This window comes from Neodiprion lecontei, chromosome 1, assembly GCF_021901455.1.
Source record: "Neodiprion lecontei isolate iyNeoLeco1 chromosome 1, iyNeoLeco1.1, whole genome shotgun sequence".
Lineage (NCBI taxonomy): Eukaryota > Metazoa > Arthropoda > Insecta > Hymenoptera > Diprionidae > Neodiprion > Neodiprion lecontei.
In genome coordinates, this window is record NC_060260.1 from 1,351,723 (window position 1) to 1,371,774 (window position 20,052).

The window sequence follows — 20,052 nt, forward strand, 5'->3', positions numbered from 1 at the left end:
GTAGGTTGTATAAGAAATCTTCCCCCCGGAATCGTGTATTATAGTCGAATTAATAACGACGACGTCGTCGTCTGATATCGTCGCAGTAAACCCCGCATAACCAACAATAGAGGAACAATAGGTTCGCGCATGTTCGTTCAATCCTGAAGCACGTCTTCCGTTCTGGTGCGAAAGACAAAGCTTGGCCGGTTCGCCCTCCTTCTCGTCGTTCGCGAACCCCTTCCTCGTGCCTTCCTTCGTGCCAATAACGCCACGGGTATGGTAAAAAGAAAAAAAGGAGGAGAAATTGCAAAGAAAAAGAAATAACCCCCCCACCACCACCACCACCACCACCACTCCCCTTGGTTAACGGCAAAGACATACCATGCATGAGCGCGAGATCTCGTTTGAATTATACGTATACACATGTAATAATAACAATACAAAAATAGAGCAGGTATGTAGAAAAATAAAACAGTGAACTCGAATCGTGAGGTGAAACAAAAAATAAAAAATAAAATAAACAAAATGAAAATCAAAGGACGCAAGCTTCGGGAGCAGGAGTGAAAAGCTCCGGTGTTCTCGACGCGAAAACGTCGCGACGCTGACGATGAGATGACGGCCATGTTTTAGAAGGCATTATTATATGTGTATTATATTGTTTTGAATTAAGAAAGTGGGCGTAACGCGATGCAACGGCTGGTTGTGTTTCAATACCTTGAGGAGTAAAAACGTACACGTATTATATTAGGTATGTATAGATGTATGTATGTATGCACGAACCTACGAGGGTTTTGGATTTCACTAGCTCGTTCGCTCGTATAACTCGAGATGCATCCGCGTTGTACGCGCTCTTTCATCCCCCTCCTTTTCCTCACCCGCCTATTTTTTCAACATCGCCGTAGTCGTCGTCGTCGTCAATCGTTAATTCAAAAATCGTTCTCTAATTAAACACAAGCTCTTTGTTTTAAGACAACGAATTGGAGAATAGAGGAAGAAGAAATGAAAAGGATAATTATTTCTCGACTTTACTATTTTATTCCTCTTCTTATCAAAATCACCCGCTTTGACCCCCTTTTTAATGGTCTAGTAGTCGTCGTAGATAAAAAATGCATATAGCTCTCATGCGCGTTTAAATAAAAGTAAGGTTGCTGCGCCAACCATCGTTATTTCAAAAACAAACCTGTTTCAGACCTTAAACCGTAAACGGACATTTTGCCATCAAAGCATTGTGCGAAAAATTAAATTTCGCCGCTTGACAATTCACTTAATAAGCTCAAGAAAGTAATTATTTATTCTTCAACGCCTAGTTCGTTACATTTGGTGTTAGAAGTGCTTTACTTTAAATTTAGTGCGCGATTTTGAACCGTTACCGGTACAATGTATAAATTGACGACGAGAGAGAAAGAGAGAAGGAGAGAGGCGTTTAATCGTCCTGGGACAAGTATGCTCAGGCGATGTAACACACAGACATGAAACGTGTATTAAAACACAATATTAAAATTAGAACTAGAGTTGCAGGAATAACGCGAGAAGAAAGAAAACAATGGGTGAGGATAAATTCAACGAGAATGAACGATGACTAGACAAAAAAATCAACAAATAGATAAATAAATAAAGAAATAAGGTAAAAATGAGTAAAAATAATAACAAACAGAGTATAGGAAGAGGGATAAGAAGAATGGCGACTCAGCAGCATCGCCGTGTATCGCGTGCAGTGAATGCAAAGGACGCATCGAGACCTTAACGCCGATCCGGACCATCTGCATCAGCGGCGGGCGACGACCGGCTAGTTTATCAACTCCGAGGAAGAGCCGCACACACCAGACTCTTTAATGGGGGGCTGGCTTGACTGGCTATGCGCGTATGCGCAGCCATCGGTTCATGCCGTTCTCTTTCTTTCTTTCTTTCTTTCTTTCTTTCTTCCTTCCTTCCTCATACCAACAACACCGAATTGCCGGCGGTCCGACGGCGATCATTAATAATCGCATCCGCGAAACTAATTATTATACAAAATCATCGCTCTGCTGTTAAGATTTCAGGGATGATGTACGTATAATTGTATAACATGGCAGAAGTAAAAAATTTGCCCGACTGACCCAAAAATATTATCTCTCTGAAATGCGGCTTTTTTGGGCAATTCAGTAAAATCGTTACATTTTTTATTACTCCTATTATTATTTACCGCAGGTATAAGTTAGATCGGAGACACAAGTTTTTCATCGTTTTACATTTTGAATTTTGAAAATTCCTCGATCTGATCTCACTTTTGAAATCAATCGATCCCTCGTGAACCCTTCTACGCTTACTCAGTTTCAAGGAATTTAACTGCAAGTAAAAAATGTATGCTTCGAAGGGTTGAATCGCATTGTCGGTTAAGTAGGTTTACCCACCTACGCGTTTCTTGTCGGAGGTGACGTTAAAATATTTTATAAAAAATCCCAGACGACGATCGACGTTCCAATATTCCCTGAGAATTGAAGATTTCCCAAATACTTTCAGAGTATATAGTTTGCAGACACCCAGTGATTTTCATTTACTATTTACAGCAGCGGGTGCGATGCGCGATAATCGAAGACTCGTTGCAATTGAATTTTAGGAAAAATGAAAAGCGACTCACCATAGAGACGGGGATGTGTCCTCCAGCGCCGTTTGGGTAAGAGTACGGTGATACGAGGTAGCCCATGTTGAACGATGAGGTATGAGGAGTAGGGTCCACCTTTCCTGCTCGCCACCGAAAAAAACACAACGACACAAGAGAAAACGGATTAGACGAGTCGTCATCGATCTTGGTTTGAAATGAAAGAATTTACATCTGATCATACGCAACGTGTGAGGGGAAAAAACAAGTACATGAGGATCTGTAAAGGTTGATCGAAAATTAGACATCGGTTTTTAGTATCGATGCGTATCAAGCGGAACTTTGAGCATCGGGTTTCGGACTATTCAAAACTTTGACGTGTCGTCAAAGTCCGACTTCTTTACTCCAAGTTTCACCACCAAAAAATCCGGACTTTAGCGCTTTCGGAACTTTTCAAATTACGAATTTTCACCCCGCTCCCAAATTTCCATCATCCCCGCGTTTCTCGGTCTTTTTTTCTTCTTCTTTTTCTCCTTCTTCCTCTTCTTACGAAGAGTAAAAATTGAAGCGAAGAACAGCGCAAGACTGCATTACGTTTCATAAAATGACCAGAGAGAACATCTCCGCGTACAGTTTTTGCGCGAGTCGTTTTAGTACCTATAAGCCCAGTGTTTCGTTGAACTGGGTAATGCATCCGGTCCGCAAGGTTGTGCCAATCATGGTTGTATAATAACACGAGGTGCAGGTATCGAAGCGCAAGGTGTATAATGACGGTGAAAAAGATAATTATCTCAACCCTTTTATTCGTTTCGAAGCAGGTGAAGAAAGACCGAGCGCCCGTAAAGTACATTTGTAATAATATTTCGCCCCGAGCTAGGTCCAAGTTTTCTCTGAACTTCTGTTATTATTCCTACCAAAAAACCAAAAAACCAATATATATATACATCTATATTTATTATTATTATATCAGTCACGAGTTGCAAAATTTGATCCAATCATCGATGATTGAGAGACGTTTTGACAATTTATTACATTACATCTTTACTCAAATTCCGGTAGAAAATAGGAAAGAATCATTTCGCAATTTGCCATCACCACCGATACCAAAAATATACTTTCGGACTTCTAAACAACGTCTCGAGAACGTCGTCGTTTACTCCGATTCTCGTTTTTCCTCACTTGGTTCTAAATACATTGAAAATCGTACAGCAACGCGCATTACAGATATACGCGCGTACGTCTATCCATGCCAAGAATCATCTCATTGTCAGTCAATTAGGATTTCAACGCGACGATACGATGCGATGCGATGCGATGTCGAGTCCGGCACGCGGCGTTTCCTCTCCTTCCCCTTCACCGCCATTCTTACCCTTTATTAGAACCACTTTATCTCCCCGTTCAGCTTCTTAATCGTCGCGGTTCCCCTTTTCGCATTTCAACGAAACATGTCAGTTTTTTATTACAATTATATATCTCACCAGAGTTTAATAAACTGCGAAACATAACTTGAGCAATTTTCGAGCAAAGAACCTTAAAGCTTCCTCAGCTGCGCCAACATCAAATGCAAAATCATCGGGAACCGCGGAATTCGTCGGTCGTTAAAAAAGATGAATAAGAAGAGAGAAAAAAGGCAGAACAAGAAAAAAAATATAAAAAAAAATTAAAATTAAACAAACTCTTAAAAAATATTGTGAAATAGGAAAGACGTGACCGAACGGTAAATAAAGTAAACATTGTTTAGATTTTCTCCATTATATAACGTACGATAGTCATCCCTCTCCTATAAATTTCAATCTATATGTTTCCATTCTCATCTCATTCCCTCAATTCCTCAAAATACTTTCAAGCCGCTGTATAACTCACGCGATTATCCACAGATTACACGGCTGTACAAGTTTTACCCTGCATGCACAAATATAACTTACCCTAGATATCTATTTCAACCCTCGCAGCAAGATTCTTGGCTTGTATAATTCTGCCGTCGTCGCGTTTAATCCCGTAAGACCGTTGAATGGATATCGTCTCGCGAATTTCCTTCTCTCTCTCTCTCTTTCCTCGTTCTTTTTACCTCTCATTCGCACCAACCCGTTCACTCGCTAACTCAGCGGAGAATTTCGCCGGTCGCTTCGCCGCATCTCCGAGATATAGTTATAATAGTTCTTTTCGCGCCATCTTTAAGCGCTTTATGCATGCACGTCTATGTATAACAATACCCTGCGTATACTATAATACGCACATATGCGCACACGTGGAATCTAACGTACAATGAGCGTAGGCAGGTTGCCCAGTGCCAATGAAATATCGAATTCGCTGACATTTCCCGGTTTTCCAGACGAAAATAAACGTTTTTCCAGGACTCGTTTAAACCTGATTTGACTAAAGAAACGCACTTTTCCATGTAAATTAGTTAAAAATTATTATACGTCAGATGTCGATGTCGTAAGTTAAAATAGTCCATTTTTCTTAAAAACAATTACAATACATCAATAAACGTTCCAATTATAAGAAACTAACCGAAGATTAGGATTAGCCATTCTTTCGAGACGTGACGGTAGAAACACCGACCTGAGAATATTTGACGCTTTTCAGTACTTCATCTTCACATTTTTCATAAATCGTACATAGTACTCGACATAAATTTAGCAATTCGTAATATTCCTTCATAAAACCATATTTCTCGTCACTTGTACCCTTTTTCCACTAACCCCTTCAATATTTTCAAAGAATCGTACAACACTTAAAGTGAGAAAGAAAATCCAAAAATTCCTCGACACGTGCCCGATTTCCGTGACAATTCCCGATTCTCCAGAGATTTCCCTGACAATTGAACACCCTGCATGGTAGATTCCTATTAATTTACTCTCTCTCTCTCTCTCTCTCTATCTCTCTCTGTGTCTTTTTCATTTCGTCCCGCATCCCCCGATTCTAAACGGCTCAACTTTCCTGTCTCCTTATAACGCATCCCTCTGAAAGACCCTCCCAAATTCCTCCTCCTCCTCCTCCTCCTCCTCCTCCTCGATGAGTATAATATAAGCGAAGGCGACCTGCACGGCCTGCATGTGTATCGCGTGGGTGTAAACAGACCCCTTCTTCGCGCCGTCAACGTTCCCTGGGCCCTCTTTCCTGGGCATCCTCGTCGTCGTCGACGAAGCGAGTGTAATACGCGTCAACCCTCGAAGGAAAGCCCCCCAACCTGCGCGCAAGCAGCGCACAACTGCAAACACAAACTTTGAGCTTTGCTCTCCTCTGAGTTTGTTTACTTCTCCGTCTTGTTGGAATAATACTCGGATGGTAATAATAGATCTATCTATATATATGTATATATATATATTTCTCTCTCTCTCTCTCTCTCTCGCTCTCTCTCCATTTCTCTATTTCTCGCCTCTCTTTGTTCCCACGTGTCGTTCTTACATGTATATTCTTTATTTTCTCATCTATCGCACAACGGGTTGAATTTTCCAGTCAAGTATATCGTGTCGACGACGATTTTACAATGCGCAGTTTTTTAGGTCAGAATTACATAGTTTCAGTCCATCGATTTCATCTTTCATGAAATTTTTCACAAAAAGTCGATTACATATAAAAAAAATCTTCCTTACTCTTTTCTTTGTAACTAACATACGAATATTGACTAGAGATTCAATTTTCGTCCAACATACGGACCGAATATATTATTAGAGCATTTACTTCATCTGCGATAAAAAAATAAAAAATAAATATATAAATCGCCATTCCATCAAATGTATAACAAGGAGAGCAAGTAAAATGTGCGTATCCGTGCATAACACACACACACACAAATCGGCGATGCCTACGTGTAGCACAGACATAGGCTCAAGGGGGAGGAATCTGGTTCTCGTAATAAATTTTGGCAAAGGAGTGCAATCAGAGAGAGCTGACGACGAGTCGAATAAGGAGGAGGAGGAGGAGGGGGCGGAGGAAGAAGAAGACGAAGACAAAGAAGAAGAAGAAGTAGAAGAAGAAGAAGAAGAAGATTGAGAAGAAGAAGAAGGGTAGGGCGTTAAGGCTATAATGGACAAGCTAGTGTGTACACCTTGTTGTCGGCTGGTAAATTACTATAATTGTGAAGTTCCGGTGATTTTTAGATTAGCTCTGGTCCATCAACGGCATACCCACCACCACCACCACCACCACCACCACCGTCGTCGTCTTCGGCCAACCTGCAGCATCCTACGCCGGGTTTAGCAGCGCGAAGGAGGGAGGGAGAAGACCCCGAGGTTCTCAAGCCCATCTCACAGGTATAATGCTGGACGAATAAATGTGTGTGGTGGGTATAAGTATTATCCGAACCCTGGAGCGGTGCGGCAGGGCCGTTCCAAGGAATGAGGAGGATCCACTCTTCGTAAGAGAAAAAAGGGAATAGAAAAAAGAAAAAAAAAAGAAAAACGTGATCACGAGATTGGAGATAGGAGATGAGGTAACGATTCTTTCAATTGGGTCAAGGGAAGCTGGTGAACAAAGATCGAAATTTCCACGATCTGACACCTGACTTGTCGAGCGTATAAATGCTACAATAAACATTACGTTTCGTATGAATTCTATAAACTTTACCGATTTACTAATTCTTCCTTTGATTCCCCAGTTTAATTAATCTCTTCCGCTACAATATTGCATATATACTGATTGCGAGTCTTGCTTCCCTTTTGTTGCTCGAGCTATATGTTATAAATGTGTCTGTGATAGGTAACGTTAAGAAAATAACAAAAGGATATTTCTTCTCGTCGTCAGCCGTTCTAGCGAACCAATACATAGCTTGATACGGTAATAATGAAATTAGTCTCGGTTTTAAGATTGTGGTAAGAAGAAATGGATCCGATCGTATCGTCCTTTCGCCTTGTCTTTCTTGTCACGACAGGTCCGCAAAGCCCGAATCCCTTTGGAAATGAGTTGAAAAATCCTTTCGACGATTCTGAAGGAATGGAAAACGACTAAGATGAAAGAATCACAGAATATGTGAAATCAAATAATCTAACAGTGAGAAAATATACAAGTACTGGGATGTTTCAAAAAGAATGATTCACGATTTTCAACCGTGGTACCCATAAAAAGGTTGTTTACGTTAAAAGAAAAATTGCGCTCATTTGATTTTTCCCGTTTTTCCACACTTTTTTAATTTGCAATGAATCGCGTTGTAGCACTTCAATTATTATTTCTTTCCTGACATTCGTATTCAACCCAAAGATCACGATCCAAAACGCAACGAAGTATTAACCAGGAAGTGTGTACCTATGTAAAATAAATTATTCAAACAAGAGATTCTTTCTACGTTTCATGATATATAAATACGGAACGTAACTACAGATTGAAAAAGTGATCGTCAAAGTTCAAATATCAATATCGAATTATCCGTACCGAATCTACAAAGATCAATTAACACCCTGCGTCCTGTAATTAAAAAAATCGCGAGTAGCACGTCACAATCGAAAATGTCAAAAAAAATTTTTTCAAAAATCTGCAACAAGTGCAAAACATCTCTACCGGATCAGGTTATAGATACGAGCTGTTTGGATGGCATAACAGGTGAACAGCGGTTCAAAGTTCACTGACACAAACACAGGGTGCTTGACAGCTATTGCCCTGCTCTTGTGAAGGGGCAAAAAAAGGGGGGGGGGGGGGGGAGGGGAGAGAGACCGATGAGTATGAAAAACTGAAACTCTGCGTAGGGTTTTTCAAGGCCTACAAATATATCTTCGCTGTAAGTTATCCTCCTTTCAGTCTTTCGGAAGATTATTCCGAGAAAAAAAAGAACAAGAAAAGATAAATTTCTGACTCCGAACAGACGACAAGATATCCCTGAGAAGGGAAAAATTTATTTGAGAGTCAGAATTAAGGATCCCTGAAGAATCACGTGTTGCAAGAGTGTATTGGATCTTGAAATTTTTATTTTTTTTGATAGATACGTACGTATAAAGCAGTGAAAGTAAAAATAATTGTGCTGTACTTTTTTTTCGTTTTTTTTCTTCTTCCTTTTTCGATCAAGTAAAATTTGAAGTAATTATACACATCGAATTGAAAACTACCGCTGCAACAACATATACGAGGTTAGCCATACCAAAGAGTATAGTTCTGGAAATTGATTTTGAAAAAAAAAAAAAAAATTTCAATTATTGAAACTCGATCGGCACTTGTACATACTATTTTTACAATTACGCAGATGAATATTTGATTCAAACTTTTTACATTACTATATATATATATCAGCGTTTTGGATATCCCTACACATCCGATCCTGCCGGTCGCAGGTTGGTAAGAAGAAAACGAAACGGACAAACGAGTGTTGGAAAGAGAGTTTCGCATAGAATGAGAATCGGAATGAGAATGAGAATGAGAATGAGGATGAGGTTAAGGGGGGGAGTCCATGTGCAGGCAACCAGACGTCGTCTCTCCGAGAGGCGAGAGTCGGGAAAGGAGGCGGCGGAGGCGGGGAAGCCGATCCTGAGGCTCGGCCGACGCTCGTATGCCGTAACAAGAGAAGCCCCCAAGACTACGGACAATGGGTGCCTTGCTGCTGCTGCTGGTGGTGCTGCTGGTGCTGCTGCCGTCGCGACTCTCGAGGCGAGAGAGAGAGAAAGAGAGAGAGAAAGAGAGAGATGCGTTACAGTGTACGAAGAGAGAGGTGGAGAGGTAAATAATGTACACAGGGTAGGTGGATGGACAGATAGGAAAATGAATAAGGATGCTGTGAAGTTAGCGAGCAACGTTAACGTAACGAAATGTCACGGGAGGGAAAAATTATTGCTGCGCAATATTAGAGAATGACTTCTGAGGAATCGGTTTTTCAAAATATAAATATGTTTTGTCTGTATCATGGTTTACTAAATTTCAGATATTGTCAAAGGTTCGAAGTAACGATTTCTCACAAATATGAATCGTTGTAGTAACGTTACTAACTTCATACTTATGTTGGATAGGCAGCCAGCAGATGATAATGATGACGGTGATGGGTGTAACTTGTGAAAATGATCGTTGCACCATTGAAAGTAGACATTTGAAGGGGGAGGGGGCGTTCGACGTGATTGATTATTCATACTTTTCGACACCCTTCTCATAATGGGGTAAAATTGAAATAAAAAGAATTGAAGAATATGAAATAACTAGTTCAGCATGATTAACGTTTTGGGCATTTCGATTCTTCCAATCTTCGGAATAGATAAAAAAAAAATTTATTTTTGTGCCTGAGTTAAGTTAGTTTTTTTTTTTTGTTACGCATCGAAGTAATAGTAAAATATGCACACCCCCCTTCAAAGTTTCCTTTTGTAGTCTTCGGAGAAATCATAACAATTTAATAAATTCGCTAGCACAAGTCTGCAAAGATTTTGCGTTTCAGATTTGTGCACGTGATTATTATACGTTAAGTGATATTAAAGAAATGAAAATGAATATTTTTTTCTTAATTTTGTACTTTGCAGCCAGGTAAGTGCGCTATTTAAAAATTGAAGAAGAATCACGATTTAAATTATTCAGGTAATAAAAAACCAAAATAATATTATTATTTTTAATAAAAGTATTTCAAATGAAAGTTCCTTCAATTGTAATTTACAAAAAATGTTTAAGAAACTAGGTCATTTTTCTTAAAATCCGAAATATCCGTCAGGTTTCTACAAAAGTAAACTTCATCTGATAAAACCATTTTCTCTTTTCTTACCTACGTGGATTAAATCAAAATTTGACATCTAAAGCCCAGACTCAAAACTCGCATTGACCGGTATTATGTTGCATGCATACTTAATCAAGCTAACTCCTCATCGCACATTTCGCATCCCGATATTACAGCGAGTAAGAGTGATCGCGAGTAGAATCTCGAGAGTACAAGAATAAGAGGCTGAAGAGAACAAGAAAAAGCAGCGTCGTTTCGGTACAGCGACAACAAGCCCAAGTCCGAGAGACGGACGGAAAAGTGAGAGCATGAAAGAAGGGGGAGGGGAGGGGGAATGGGCGCAATTCCTGGGCTTCGTATCTCGCCGGTTTGTGGGATGGGATGATGGCATGGCATGGCATGGCATGGCATGGTATGGTGGTTGCCTGGCCGCGTGTAACTGCAGCGTCGTCGTCGTCGCCGGCGTCGTTGGTTATAGGCTAGACGGTTGTGGCGCGGATGCCGGTTCGACCGACCTTCTCTCTTCGCTCGCTCCGCTCGCTCCTGGCGAGACACACACGACGCCTAAAGAGAGAGAGAGAGAGAGAGCGAGAGAGGGTGAGAAAGAGAGAGAGCGAACCCGACGTTACGGCAACGCCGCGAAGGAAGAAAGCGCGGAGAGGCCTTGCTTGCTCGCCGGATACCCCGACTTCTTCTTCTTCTTCTTCTTCTTCTTCTTCTATTGCTCCTTCGGCATCGTTCGAAAATCCACGCGGTCCCAGGGACCCCCAGCACCGATTTAGAAACGATTTGACAAAATCGCGAAAACACGAATAAAGAGACTAGGTGAAGTATCGAGTTCAAGCTTATCATACTTCACACTTGCATGACGATTTTTTTATATTTTGGCATTCTTGTAGACTTTTAATCTGCTCTTCTTTTTTGTTTTTTGGAATGAATTTTAGTAGATATTAGGTGTAATAGCACGAAATTTCTATCCGATGAATAGTTATATTATACCTATACTTTTGATTTTCATTCCACGCGTGTATACTTAATCGCAGTGTGAACAAGTTCCTCTTTCTCTTTCTCTCTGTTTTTTTTTTTCTTCTCCCGTTCTCTCTCTCGCCTTGTCATAACCTCTCTGCAGACGCTGTAAAACCAGCAGAATTTATGACGTGTATAGATCCAAACACACTTTTGAAAGCGTAAAAAACTTTCGTACATTTATAACGCGGTATGGACGCGCACACGCGCGCATGCAGTAGGTATATATCCACGCACGCATAACGTTGCACTGTACAAGCCCGGTAGGTAGGTAGGTAGGTAGGTAGGTGGTAAGTTATAAGTGACGTCATCGAAGTAGCGAAGCAGCCAGTCAACGCGGCGCGAGTGATCGAATAAGCGAGTGAGTGAGTGAGATTTACACTCAGAGTGAGTAATGTGAGTCGCGAAAACGGTAACACTGGCCGATAAATATCCATCTACTTTCCATCTTCGAGTTATTTTTTACTTATATTTTTTATTCGTAATACATGTACATGGTGTACAACTTTATCACGACACACAAGTCTCATCACTGTCGTCAGTTCCGCCAAGGTGGTTAATGAAGTGGAAAAAGTTACGGCGATTCGTATACGTACACACAAAAATCACGAGACTCGTGTTAGTAATGTCAATGTATCGAAATGTTGAAACAAAAATCAATATTCTGCATCTTTAGAATAGGTGAAGAGGTTGATTATTACGAAAACTGAATTTGTTGACTTTTTACAAAGATGCGTCGTTACAATGACGCTACAAACTTCGGCCTGTTCAAAAATCATCAACAGTATTGATTTTCAATTTTTCAACAGTATAATTAACGTAAAATCCCAACATGTGTTTCGTTAAAATTTTGAACCGGATACGCATTTGAAAGAAGAAAAAACAAAACGGGAGAATATAAAATGATCGGCAAAGTGTATGCAACGATCTTTATCTAGTCGTAAAAAATCCTCCAAAGTTTCACTGCACGCGAGTTCAAATTCCGCCTCGTTCAGCGTGCATTCTCATTCTCTCTTACTCATTTTCTCACTTTCTCTCGACCGATAAGATTAGCGGCAAATTCCTCCTGCGTCGCAGCAAAGCCTGCAAGCACCGGATCGTCCCCCTCGTCTCTCGCCGTTCCTCAGCTTCTTTAGCCTCCCTCGATGACGAAAGTGTAAGAGATGGAAAAAGAAGAAGGAAAAGAAGTATTTTAGCACCTCTTGAACGCGGTGTCTTTTCTCTTCCTTTTCCTTCCACTTTGTATTTTTTTCTTTCATCTTTTTTTTTTCAACGAGATCAATTGGACTGCTTGAACTCCCTCTTCTTCTCTCCTCTCTCGTTATATTGCCCATTATATCACATACGTATACGTACATAACCTTCGTATGCAAACAAACGCGAACGCTGCGGGAGGAGGTATAATAATAACAATAACGGTAATAATAATCTTGCTGCGAGGCGGAATCAAAAATAATGGATTAAAATTTGCCGCTGCTTAATCAGGTACAGGCTGAGTTATTATTGCCAGCTTTTCTTTTACACGAGAAAGACAGGGTGAAAAAAAAATATATAATAATTTACTGTTGGTAACTTCTCAACATTTGTTTGCTTCTCACGCATGATTCGATAAGATAAGAAAAACAAAAAAAAAAAACGAATTTGGCGAAAAAATTAATGGTAGAATGAATATGATGTTGTAGAAAACAAAAAGAAGAAATAAAACGTCGAGGATTCTTCATCGATGATTTCCATCTTCTTTTCCCACCTTTGTAACAGTGTGACGACTTTCAGGTTTGACAAAATGTAAACTAAGTGTATACGTATACCAAAGGAAGCGAGAAGCGTGTGCGAAATGGAAACAAAAATTTTCGATAACGTTCTCTCGTCTCTATATAATGTTGTAATATTATAAGCGAACGCCGCGTGGATACGTAGAACGTCAAAGAGAGGAGAGAAGTTAGAGGATTCCACGCGCGGGTGACTTAACGAAGCAATTTCAATTCATGCACACCGCCACGCGGACTCGAATGTTTCCAACCGACGAGTAACGACAACGTTGAATAAGGAGAGGAAAACGAGAGAGAAACAAGGACGATGCCGTCGCCGTCTTCGTCTTCGTCGTCGGCATTTACGATGGTGTACCGTGTTACACACGTGCTCAGCGACACCGTGTAAGCAGAAGAGGGCCGAAAGAGACACTTGAACGATACGGAAGGAGAAGGTGAAAGAAGAAAAAAATAAAATAAAAACTAAACGTGTAATAACTAAAGTATGTACGTTGTAAAAACGTGTCTTGGAACAAGAAAATTCAAGCGAAGAAAAAATATGATAGTTAATAGAGAAGTGAAGACAGAGAAAAGATAAGGAAAAAAAAAAGAACCACTTCGATATCGCCAAAGACGGATGTAACAACCCTACGTACGTATAGGTAAATACAAACGAAGCGCGACACGCCGAAGAAGACATGGATCCGTGTCACTTGTCGTTCCTGGAATTCTCTGCGCCATATTCAGTACATGTAGTTATACATATACATATGTCACACACACACACACAGACCTATATATCTATGTATAAAAGAGATAGTATCGCAGCTTGTTATGTTATGTTAATCCCCGCATGGTCGATAAGAGCCACCCTACCGCTTTCCCAATTCCGTAGACCGCTGCACGGGCACAGGTTAATACGCGTCATTACGTGTGTAATTTTCGATTACCATCGTCATTATTATTGTTATACAGTGCCAGTTGCAAACTTTTGTTATACCCTGCAAGATCTTCGTTTACCAGGGTGGACACTATCTCCATCACGAAATTCCTTGACTTTCCGATGGTTGTCCAGACAATAATCTTATAATTTTCCCTGATCAATTCGGATGAATTGCTCGCAGCAAATTGATGAGAATACGCGTATTTTCCATGTAATTTTTTTTTTTTTTTTTATTGGAAGTGAGAACTGTTACTTGGGTCACACTGTCCCATCTAGCCGATGAGCGCAATCGTTTTTCAAAGTTTGAAGAGAAACTTCCGGGGATGATAAACAAAGTTTATATTCGATCTAATTTATCTAAAGCTTAAAAAAAATTGTAGGACGTATTTGTACGAAAGAAGAATATAACAAAGGATTCCCTGACTTTTCGCAAAAACCCCTGACATTTCCCCGACTATTCCAGAATTTCAGAATTCCGTGACATGTTCAGGTTTTCCAGGATTCTCTGACCAGTGGCCAACTTGAATTTTCATATGGCAATTTTTCTTGTAGCGTCACGTAAAATTATCTCTCTTCTGCGCATAAGTTCAGTTTCAACTTTAGAATCAAAATTGTTCAGCAAAAAACAACAAAACAAACTAATAACAATAATAATAAAAGAAATGGCAATTCGTAATAACTAAAGAGCCTAAAGTTAGTAACGATAACGTAACGAAGCATTGAGAGCGAATTGATCACTGTGCAAATTCCGAATGACTTTCAAGGAGTTGGCTTTTCCAAATACACGCGAGTATGTTCCATATATTGTGATTTATCAAATTTCTCAGATTGCTCCAAAACATGCATCGTTACAGTACCAACTTCACATATTCATTATAATTGTTACGTGCGTTAACGTGTAGTCGAGACACAATTTCGCTAAAATTGTTATAATTTCTTTCGACGTAAATTCTGAACCTCTTCCGAAATGTACAAAAACAACAAAAAGAACTGCCTTGTAGGCAGTAAATTATCTCCCCCCAAGTGATTATACGGTAGGTAGCCGAATAGCAGCGGATGCGTTACGTAAATATGTTATGTTAGGTTAAGGTAGGGTTGTAATATTAATTTGGGTAAATTAATTAATGAAATACTTAATTAATTAAAAACTCTACGGAACGAAGCGCGCGGAGTGCGACCCGCGGCTACCGGCTTCGAGGGACGCGGCGAGTGGTCAAACAAAACCGGACAAGTATACGACGTGGCCGGCCGTGGGTGAGAAGAGAACGTTACAAGCTCGGAGCTCTCTCTTGGGTCCCGAGGATCCTCCCGATTCGTATTCTTCAAATCCGGACCTCCCTTGTCTCCGCGAATAGATTTCGGACGTCGATTTATCCACCTCCGATAATCGCGTATAGGTAGCGAATAAGCATTTAAGGTTTTCTCAGAAACGAAATAAGAATTTTTTTCCAGGACCTTATCGACAAATATTTAGAGTATAGAAAGCATGACTTGACATTCAAATTACGATTTTTCGGCTTTCAAATCATCTTAGCAATACGCGCAATAAATATTACAATATGTTCCGTATATAGGAAGAAAAACCAAATCACATTTACTTTAAATCGATCCATCTATACGAGAGTGAAATTTTTTTAAAAATGCTGAAATCTGAGTCACTTGTTAACCCAGGAATAAAATTTTCAGATTTGTTAGTAAAATTTCATGACTTTACAAGAGTCGCATTGAATCTGCACGACATTTGAGAATTTTCAGATTTTTCGAGATCGTTAGACAACCTGGAGTAGAAGAGAAGATGAAGAAATTCGACCAACAAAACAAAAATTGAGGTGTAATAACCAAACGAAGGATGAAACGAACTGTACCCGCTGTTTCGCCGGTCCGTCCAAACCGTCAAGCTACATACCTAAACGGCTTTGAGCAACGAACCCAACGTGAAAGGAGGGAAGGAGGAGGAGGAGGAGGAGGAGGAGGAGGAGGAGGAGAGGAGAGACGAACCGAGAGAGAGAGAGAAAAGAGGATCGAGGGGGCAGAGCTCACGCAGTTTCGAAAGCCCCACAGAGCACAGACTGGGTCTGCTCTAAACAAAGAGCTTTATGGCCATATTTATAGTTGTCGTAAAACACTACACAGATTGCTAACCTCGCTCAACGGACGCGGCTCCACGATCCCGACCGACCACGACGCTGCTTGTGGCGATAGTGCTGCCGTCATGGTGATAGTGGTGATGATGATGGTGGTGGTGGTGGTGGTGGTGGTTCCCTACACCCTCTCTCCTTCGCTCTTTTTCTCATTCCTCGCACCCCCGAAACCGTTCTTAGCTTCTCGGTCCTCCGCCCTACTTTTTCAGTCTTCTATCTCTTAATTTTTATCTCGTTTCACCCCACGATTATCCTCATTGTCCTCTTCGCACGATCGACAATCCTTGATATTCCTATTCGTCACAGGCTATGTCACCACGTGTGAAGCGTAATTATGGTACGATGAGAAGAAAAAAAAAACGGGATACTGCAGAAAGTATTTTCATCTACTGCTGACGATGAGTGTATTAAATTATACTTTTGGGAACAATATCAGCGCATGTAATATTCCGCAATTAGAGTTTAAGCTCATTTTCGATTCATCTTTTCTCATTGTTTTAAGTAGATACTTGATTCGTTCGGTACCTACACTCGGTTCAACGAGCACGCGTTGAACTTGATCTTTGCATATCTCATTCCCTCTTCGCCTTAAATTACTTATACACTCAATAAACGATATTCAATATTTGAAGATAAAAATACTATGCATCGTTCACGAATTTCGTAAACTGCTTTGACATACATAAGTCATGAAAGAATAAAATTAGTAAAAGAAACAAAAAGTTTTACTCGAAGCAGTAAGCCTGCAGCACGTTCAATTCATAATAATGTACGAAGTAAATTAAAAGTATGAAAAAAACGTAAAACGAAAGAACGGGGAAAAAAAATAGAGAATGAACCGACAATACCGAGAAACCAAATCTGTGCAAAGAAAACGAAAATGAAGAGTCCTAATAAGACGACGATAGTAAATGATGATAAAAGAAAAGGACAACATGGAGCAAGCAATGAGACGCGCGTACGTAGGTAACCCGTTATAGTGTCGGAATGGTAAATATTTGGCCTTGCGACAAGTCACCGTCGTCGTACAAGAAGTAGAAGTAGTAATAGTATTCGTATTCGTAGTGTGAAATTGTTTGAACAAAGCGTTTCATAAGTACAAACTTATAATGGACCAGACCATGAAACGTACGAACGAAGGAAGGAAGGAACGAACAAACGCAAGAAAGATATAAAGAATAATGCAAAGCAACGGCAAGTGCAGTAGTACAAGGTGTACCTACACCGTACAATGTCATCATGTTTTATAATTTCTGTATACGAAAGACCCTGAGCAAACACGTGTTGAGTGACAGTAGAAAGAAAGAAAATACACGCTGTTTGAAGAATTAAAAGTATTACATTGGTACAATGTTCTCAAAAAAGCTTCCGACAATATTTTCACGATACTTTTTTCATTGAATTAATCGTAAATCAAGAATTTACGACAGCCTTGCCGATTATTTTTCAAAAAGACGAAAAAACCCGGCAAGCATTTGACATTGCTCAACGGATAAGAGAAGGTATGGCGGGACCGGCCGGTTTAAATAATTTCGCGTAATTTCTACATCTAAGCCCTACGCTGTACACACCTGCACGGTTTCGCGTTTATGAATCAAGTAAAAAACATGTAGGAATGAGGAACGTAGAGGCGAGGCGAGGCGAGGCATAACACCTCGGTAACCCCGAACGAAGGTGAAACGTTAGGACCGGGGGTAAAACTCGCCCTGTCGGAAATTTTCACGGAAAAGCATCTTACCAAGAGAAATTTGTTTAACCAGTTATAAAGGGAGGTGGTGCAGCAGCAGCAGCATCACCTTCACCGTCGTCACCCCAAAGGCAAGGTGTGTTGCGGGGGCGAAGAGAAGAAGAAGAAGATGAAGGTGGGATCTTGGGCAAGTTCTCTCTCGTGCCTCGCTCCCCGTAACCTTTCTCTCTCGCACTCCTCCAAATATAAGAAGAAGAAGAAGTGCAGCAGGTAGCCTCGTTAGCGGGCAGGTAGGCAGAGAGGCGGGCAGGTAGGGTGCAGGTAAAGGTAGGTGTATACACCATACTGACTGCACGTTGCAGTGGTGGAAGAGAAGTAAGTGCAGCAGAGCAGAGCGCGGGACCTCGGAGAGTCTGTCCGTCTGCATCTCTGGCCCACAAGACATACCGGGTGATCGTATTTGATATATCATTTATCGCACTCTCGCAGAGCAACCGAAGCGGGTGAAATTTTACCAGAAGAACATATCCGTCGTACAATGGAGTTTTATCGAGATCCGTAGAACTCGGCAAAATGTTGAACCGAACGAGGAGGATCGAACAGGAGGCAGCAGAAAGGCAGGTACCGTCGAATCCTGTCTCTGGAGAGTTGAAAAGTTGAAGAAGAGGAGGAAGGCGGTCGAGAAAAGTGAGAAGAGCGGGCACCGACTGCGAGAAAACAGGCTCTGTTGGGTGCCATGTGGATCGACGGCACGGAAGGGGGGCAAAGCCGTGTCTCCTGCGGAGAGGAAGAGACGAGAAGAGAAAAGAGGAGGCATGGCGGGCGGTAGGTGTAACCTAGGCATACCAAAAGAAGACGACTGAGGAGAAGAAGTCTGTCTGTTTGCTGGTGCTTTTTGCCTCTCCATTTACACGTCGCAGTGGAAAACAGGCAAAGCCTAATACAAAACTGAACGAACTGACAATAAGGAGAGAAGGGACGGTGCTGCAGGGATCCCGCGGACTAAACTTTGCCGATGTTGAAAAGCAGTTTGTCGATTGTGTGTCTCTCTACCAACGGACAACGGCGCAGCGTCCAGCGAGGCTGTAGTCGGTTGCCTAAATGACTCGGGGCTATCTAGCGGGAATACGACGCGCCTCCTACACCCGAAGAGCGAGAGAGAGCGAGAGACTCGCCGTCGTCAATTACTCGACAACGCAACGAGATATCATTGCCGCTCATTGTTATGTCGTCGTCTCGGCGCTCGGTTTAACGTGAAACGGAGTCAATCCATCCGCCTTACTCGCGTTTCGTAATTCGTTCTTAAAGACGACCGGGTTAATCCTGGTGACAAGATTTCAAATCTATTTTTCGCTTTTCCAATTCCAATATACCTCGCACACTTATTATCACCCGTCTTGTATTCCTGTCAATGGAGACAACGTTAATTAGATCGATGATATTGATAACAAATCACGCAGAAACCCACCCCATGGGCGAGAATTTTAGTACCGACGGAACTAATACGCCGAGAGAAATATATTGTACGGTATATTTAGACGGACAGGGTAAAACGCGACGTTGAAAATTTATATCGATTGGCGGGAAGGTTGAGAAGGAGATAAATGAACAGAGAGCAAAAAGCTAGACTCACCGTAAACGGGGCTGAGGTCCGACCTGGCCGTCGTCTTTCCCGTCGAGTAGCTACCTCCGGAGAGTGATCCTTTTTCCTGTAACACAGATTATACGGGGTGTGGTGATTTCTGTGACACCTGTGTCCAACGACGACGGGTTCTGCCTACTTCCCGTCCTTGTTTACGTTAAAATAAGGCATAATAAGACGATGTTTGCTCATCGTCGTCGTCGTCAAGCGAGTTTATCTCGTTTCTCATTTTTCTTATAATACTTGAATCGTTTCTGCACGTGCTTGTTTATTTGTTTGTTTGATTTTAACACGGACCTGCTATTCGAGGATATTCGGGGCGTCCGTTGTCTGAACACAGGCTTGGGACGGACACTTATTTCACCGTCGAGTCTGGCTTATAAGATGATAATCCCAGGTTTTCTCCGCGGGCAAAAATTATTGGGTATACATACCTCCTGCACACAGTCAGTTTGCTATTCGAGTTTGCGTTCGATCTCATTGGCAGCGTAGAATTATAACTTTCTAGTCACGATTTCAACTCACAGGCGTCAATTCGAAATAATCTTCAGACGAGGTATTAGATTAAAACATGATAAGGTGAAATACATATTTATCACAATGTGGAAAACAATCTGACAAAATTTCTAGGAATTATGGGTCTGTTTGTAACACCTTTCAAATTAGGTAAATCGTACAGAAACGAAT

At 41.1% G+C, this 20,052-nt stretch overlaps 1 protein-coding gene across 6 annotated transcripts in view; it reads right to left on the reverse strand.

Moving 5' to 3' along the window:
* LOC107217103 (protein pangolin, isoforms A/H/I/S) overlaps positions 1 to 20,052 on the reverse strand; it is a 131,118-nt gene that overhangs the window by 108,683 nt on the left and 2,383 nt on the right. For all 6 annotated transcript variants that reach the window (XM_046735407.1, XM_046735399.1, XM_046735391.1 and 3 more), the window contains 2 exons: positions 19,357 to 19,432; positions 2,600 to 2,703 (listed from right to left, as the gene is read on the reverse strand). In XM_046735407.1, coding sequence (XP_046591363.1) covers positions 2,600 to 2,703; positions 19,357 to 19,432 — 180 coding nt within the window. The remainder of the gene's footprint in view (positions 1 to 2,599; positions 2,704 to 19,356; positions 19,433 to 20,052) is intronic.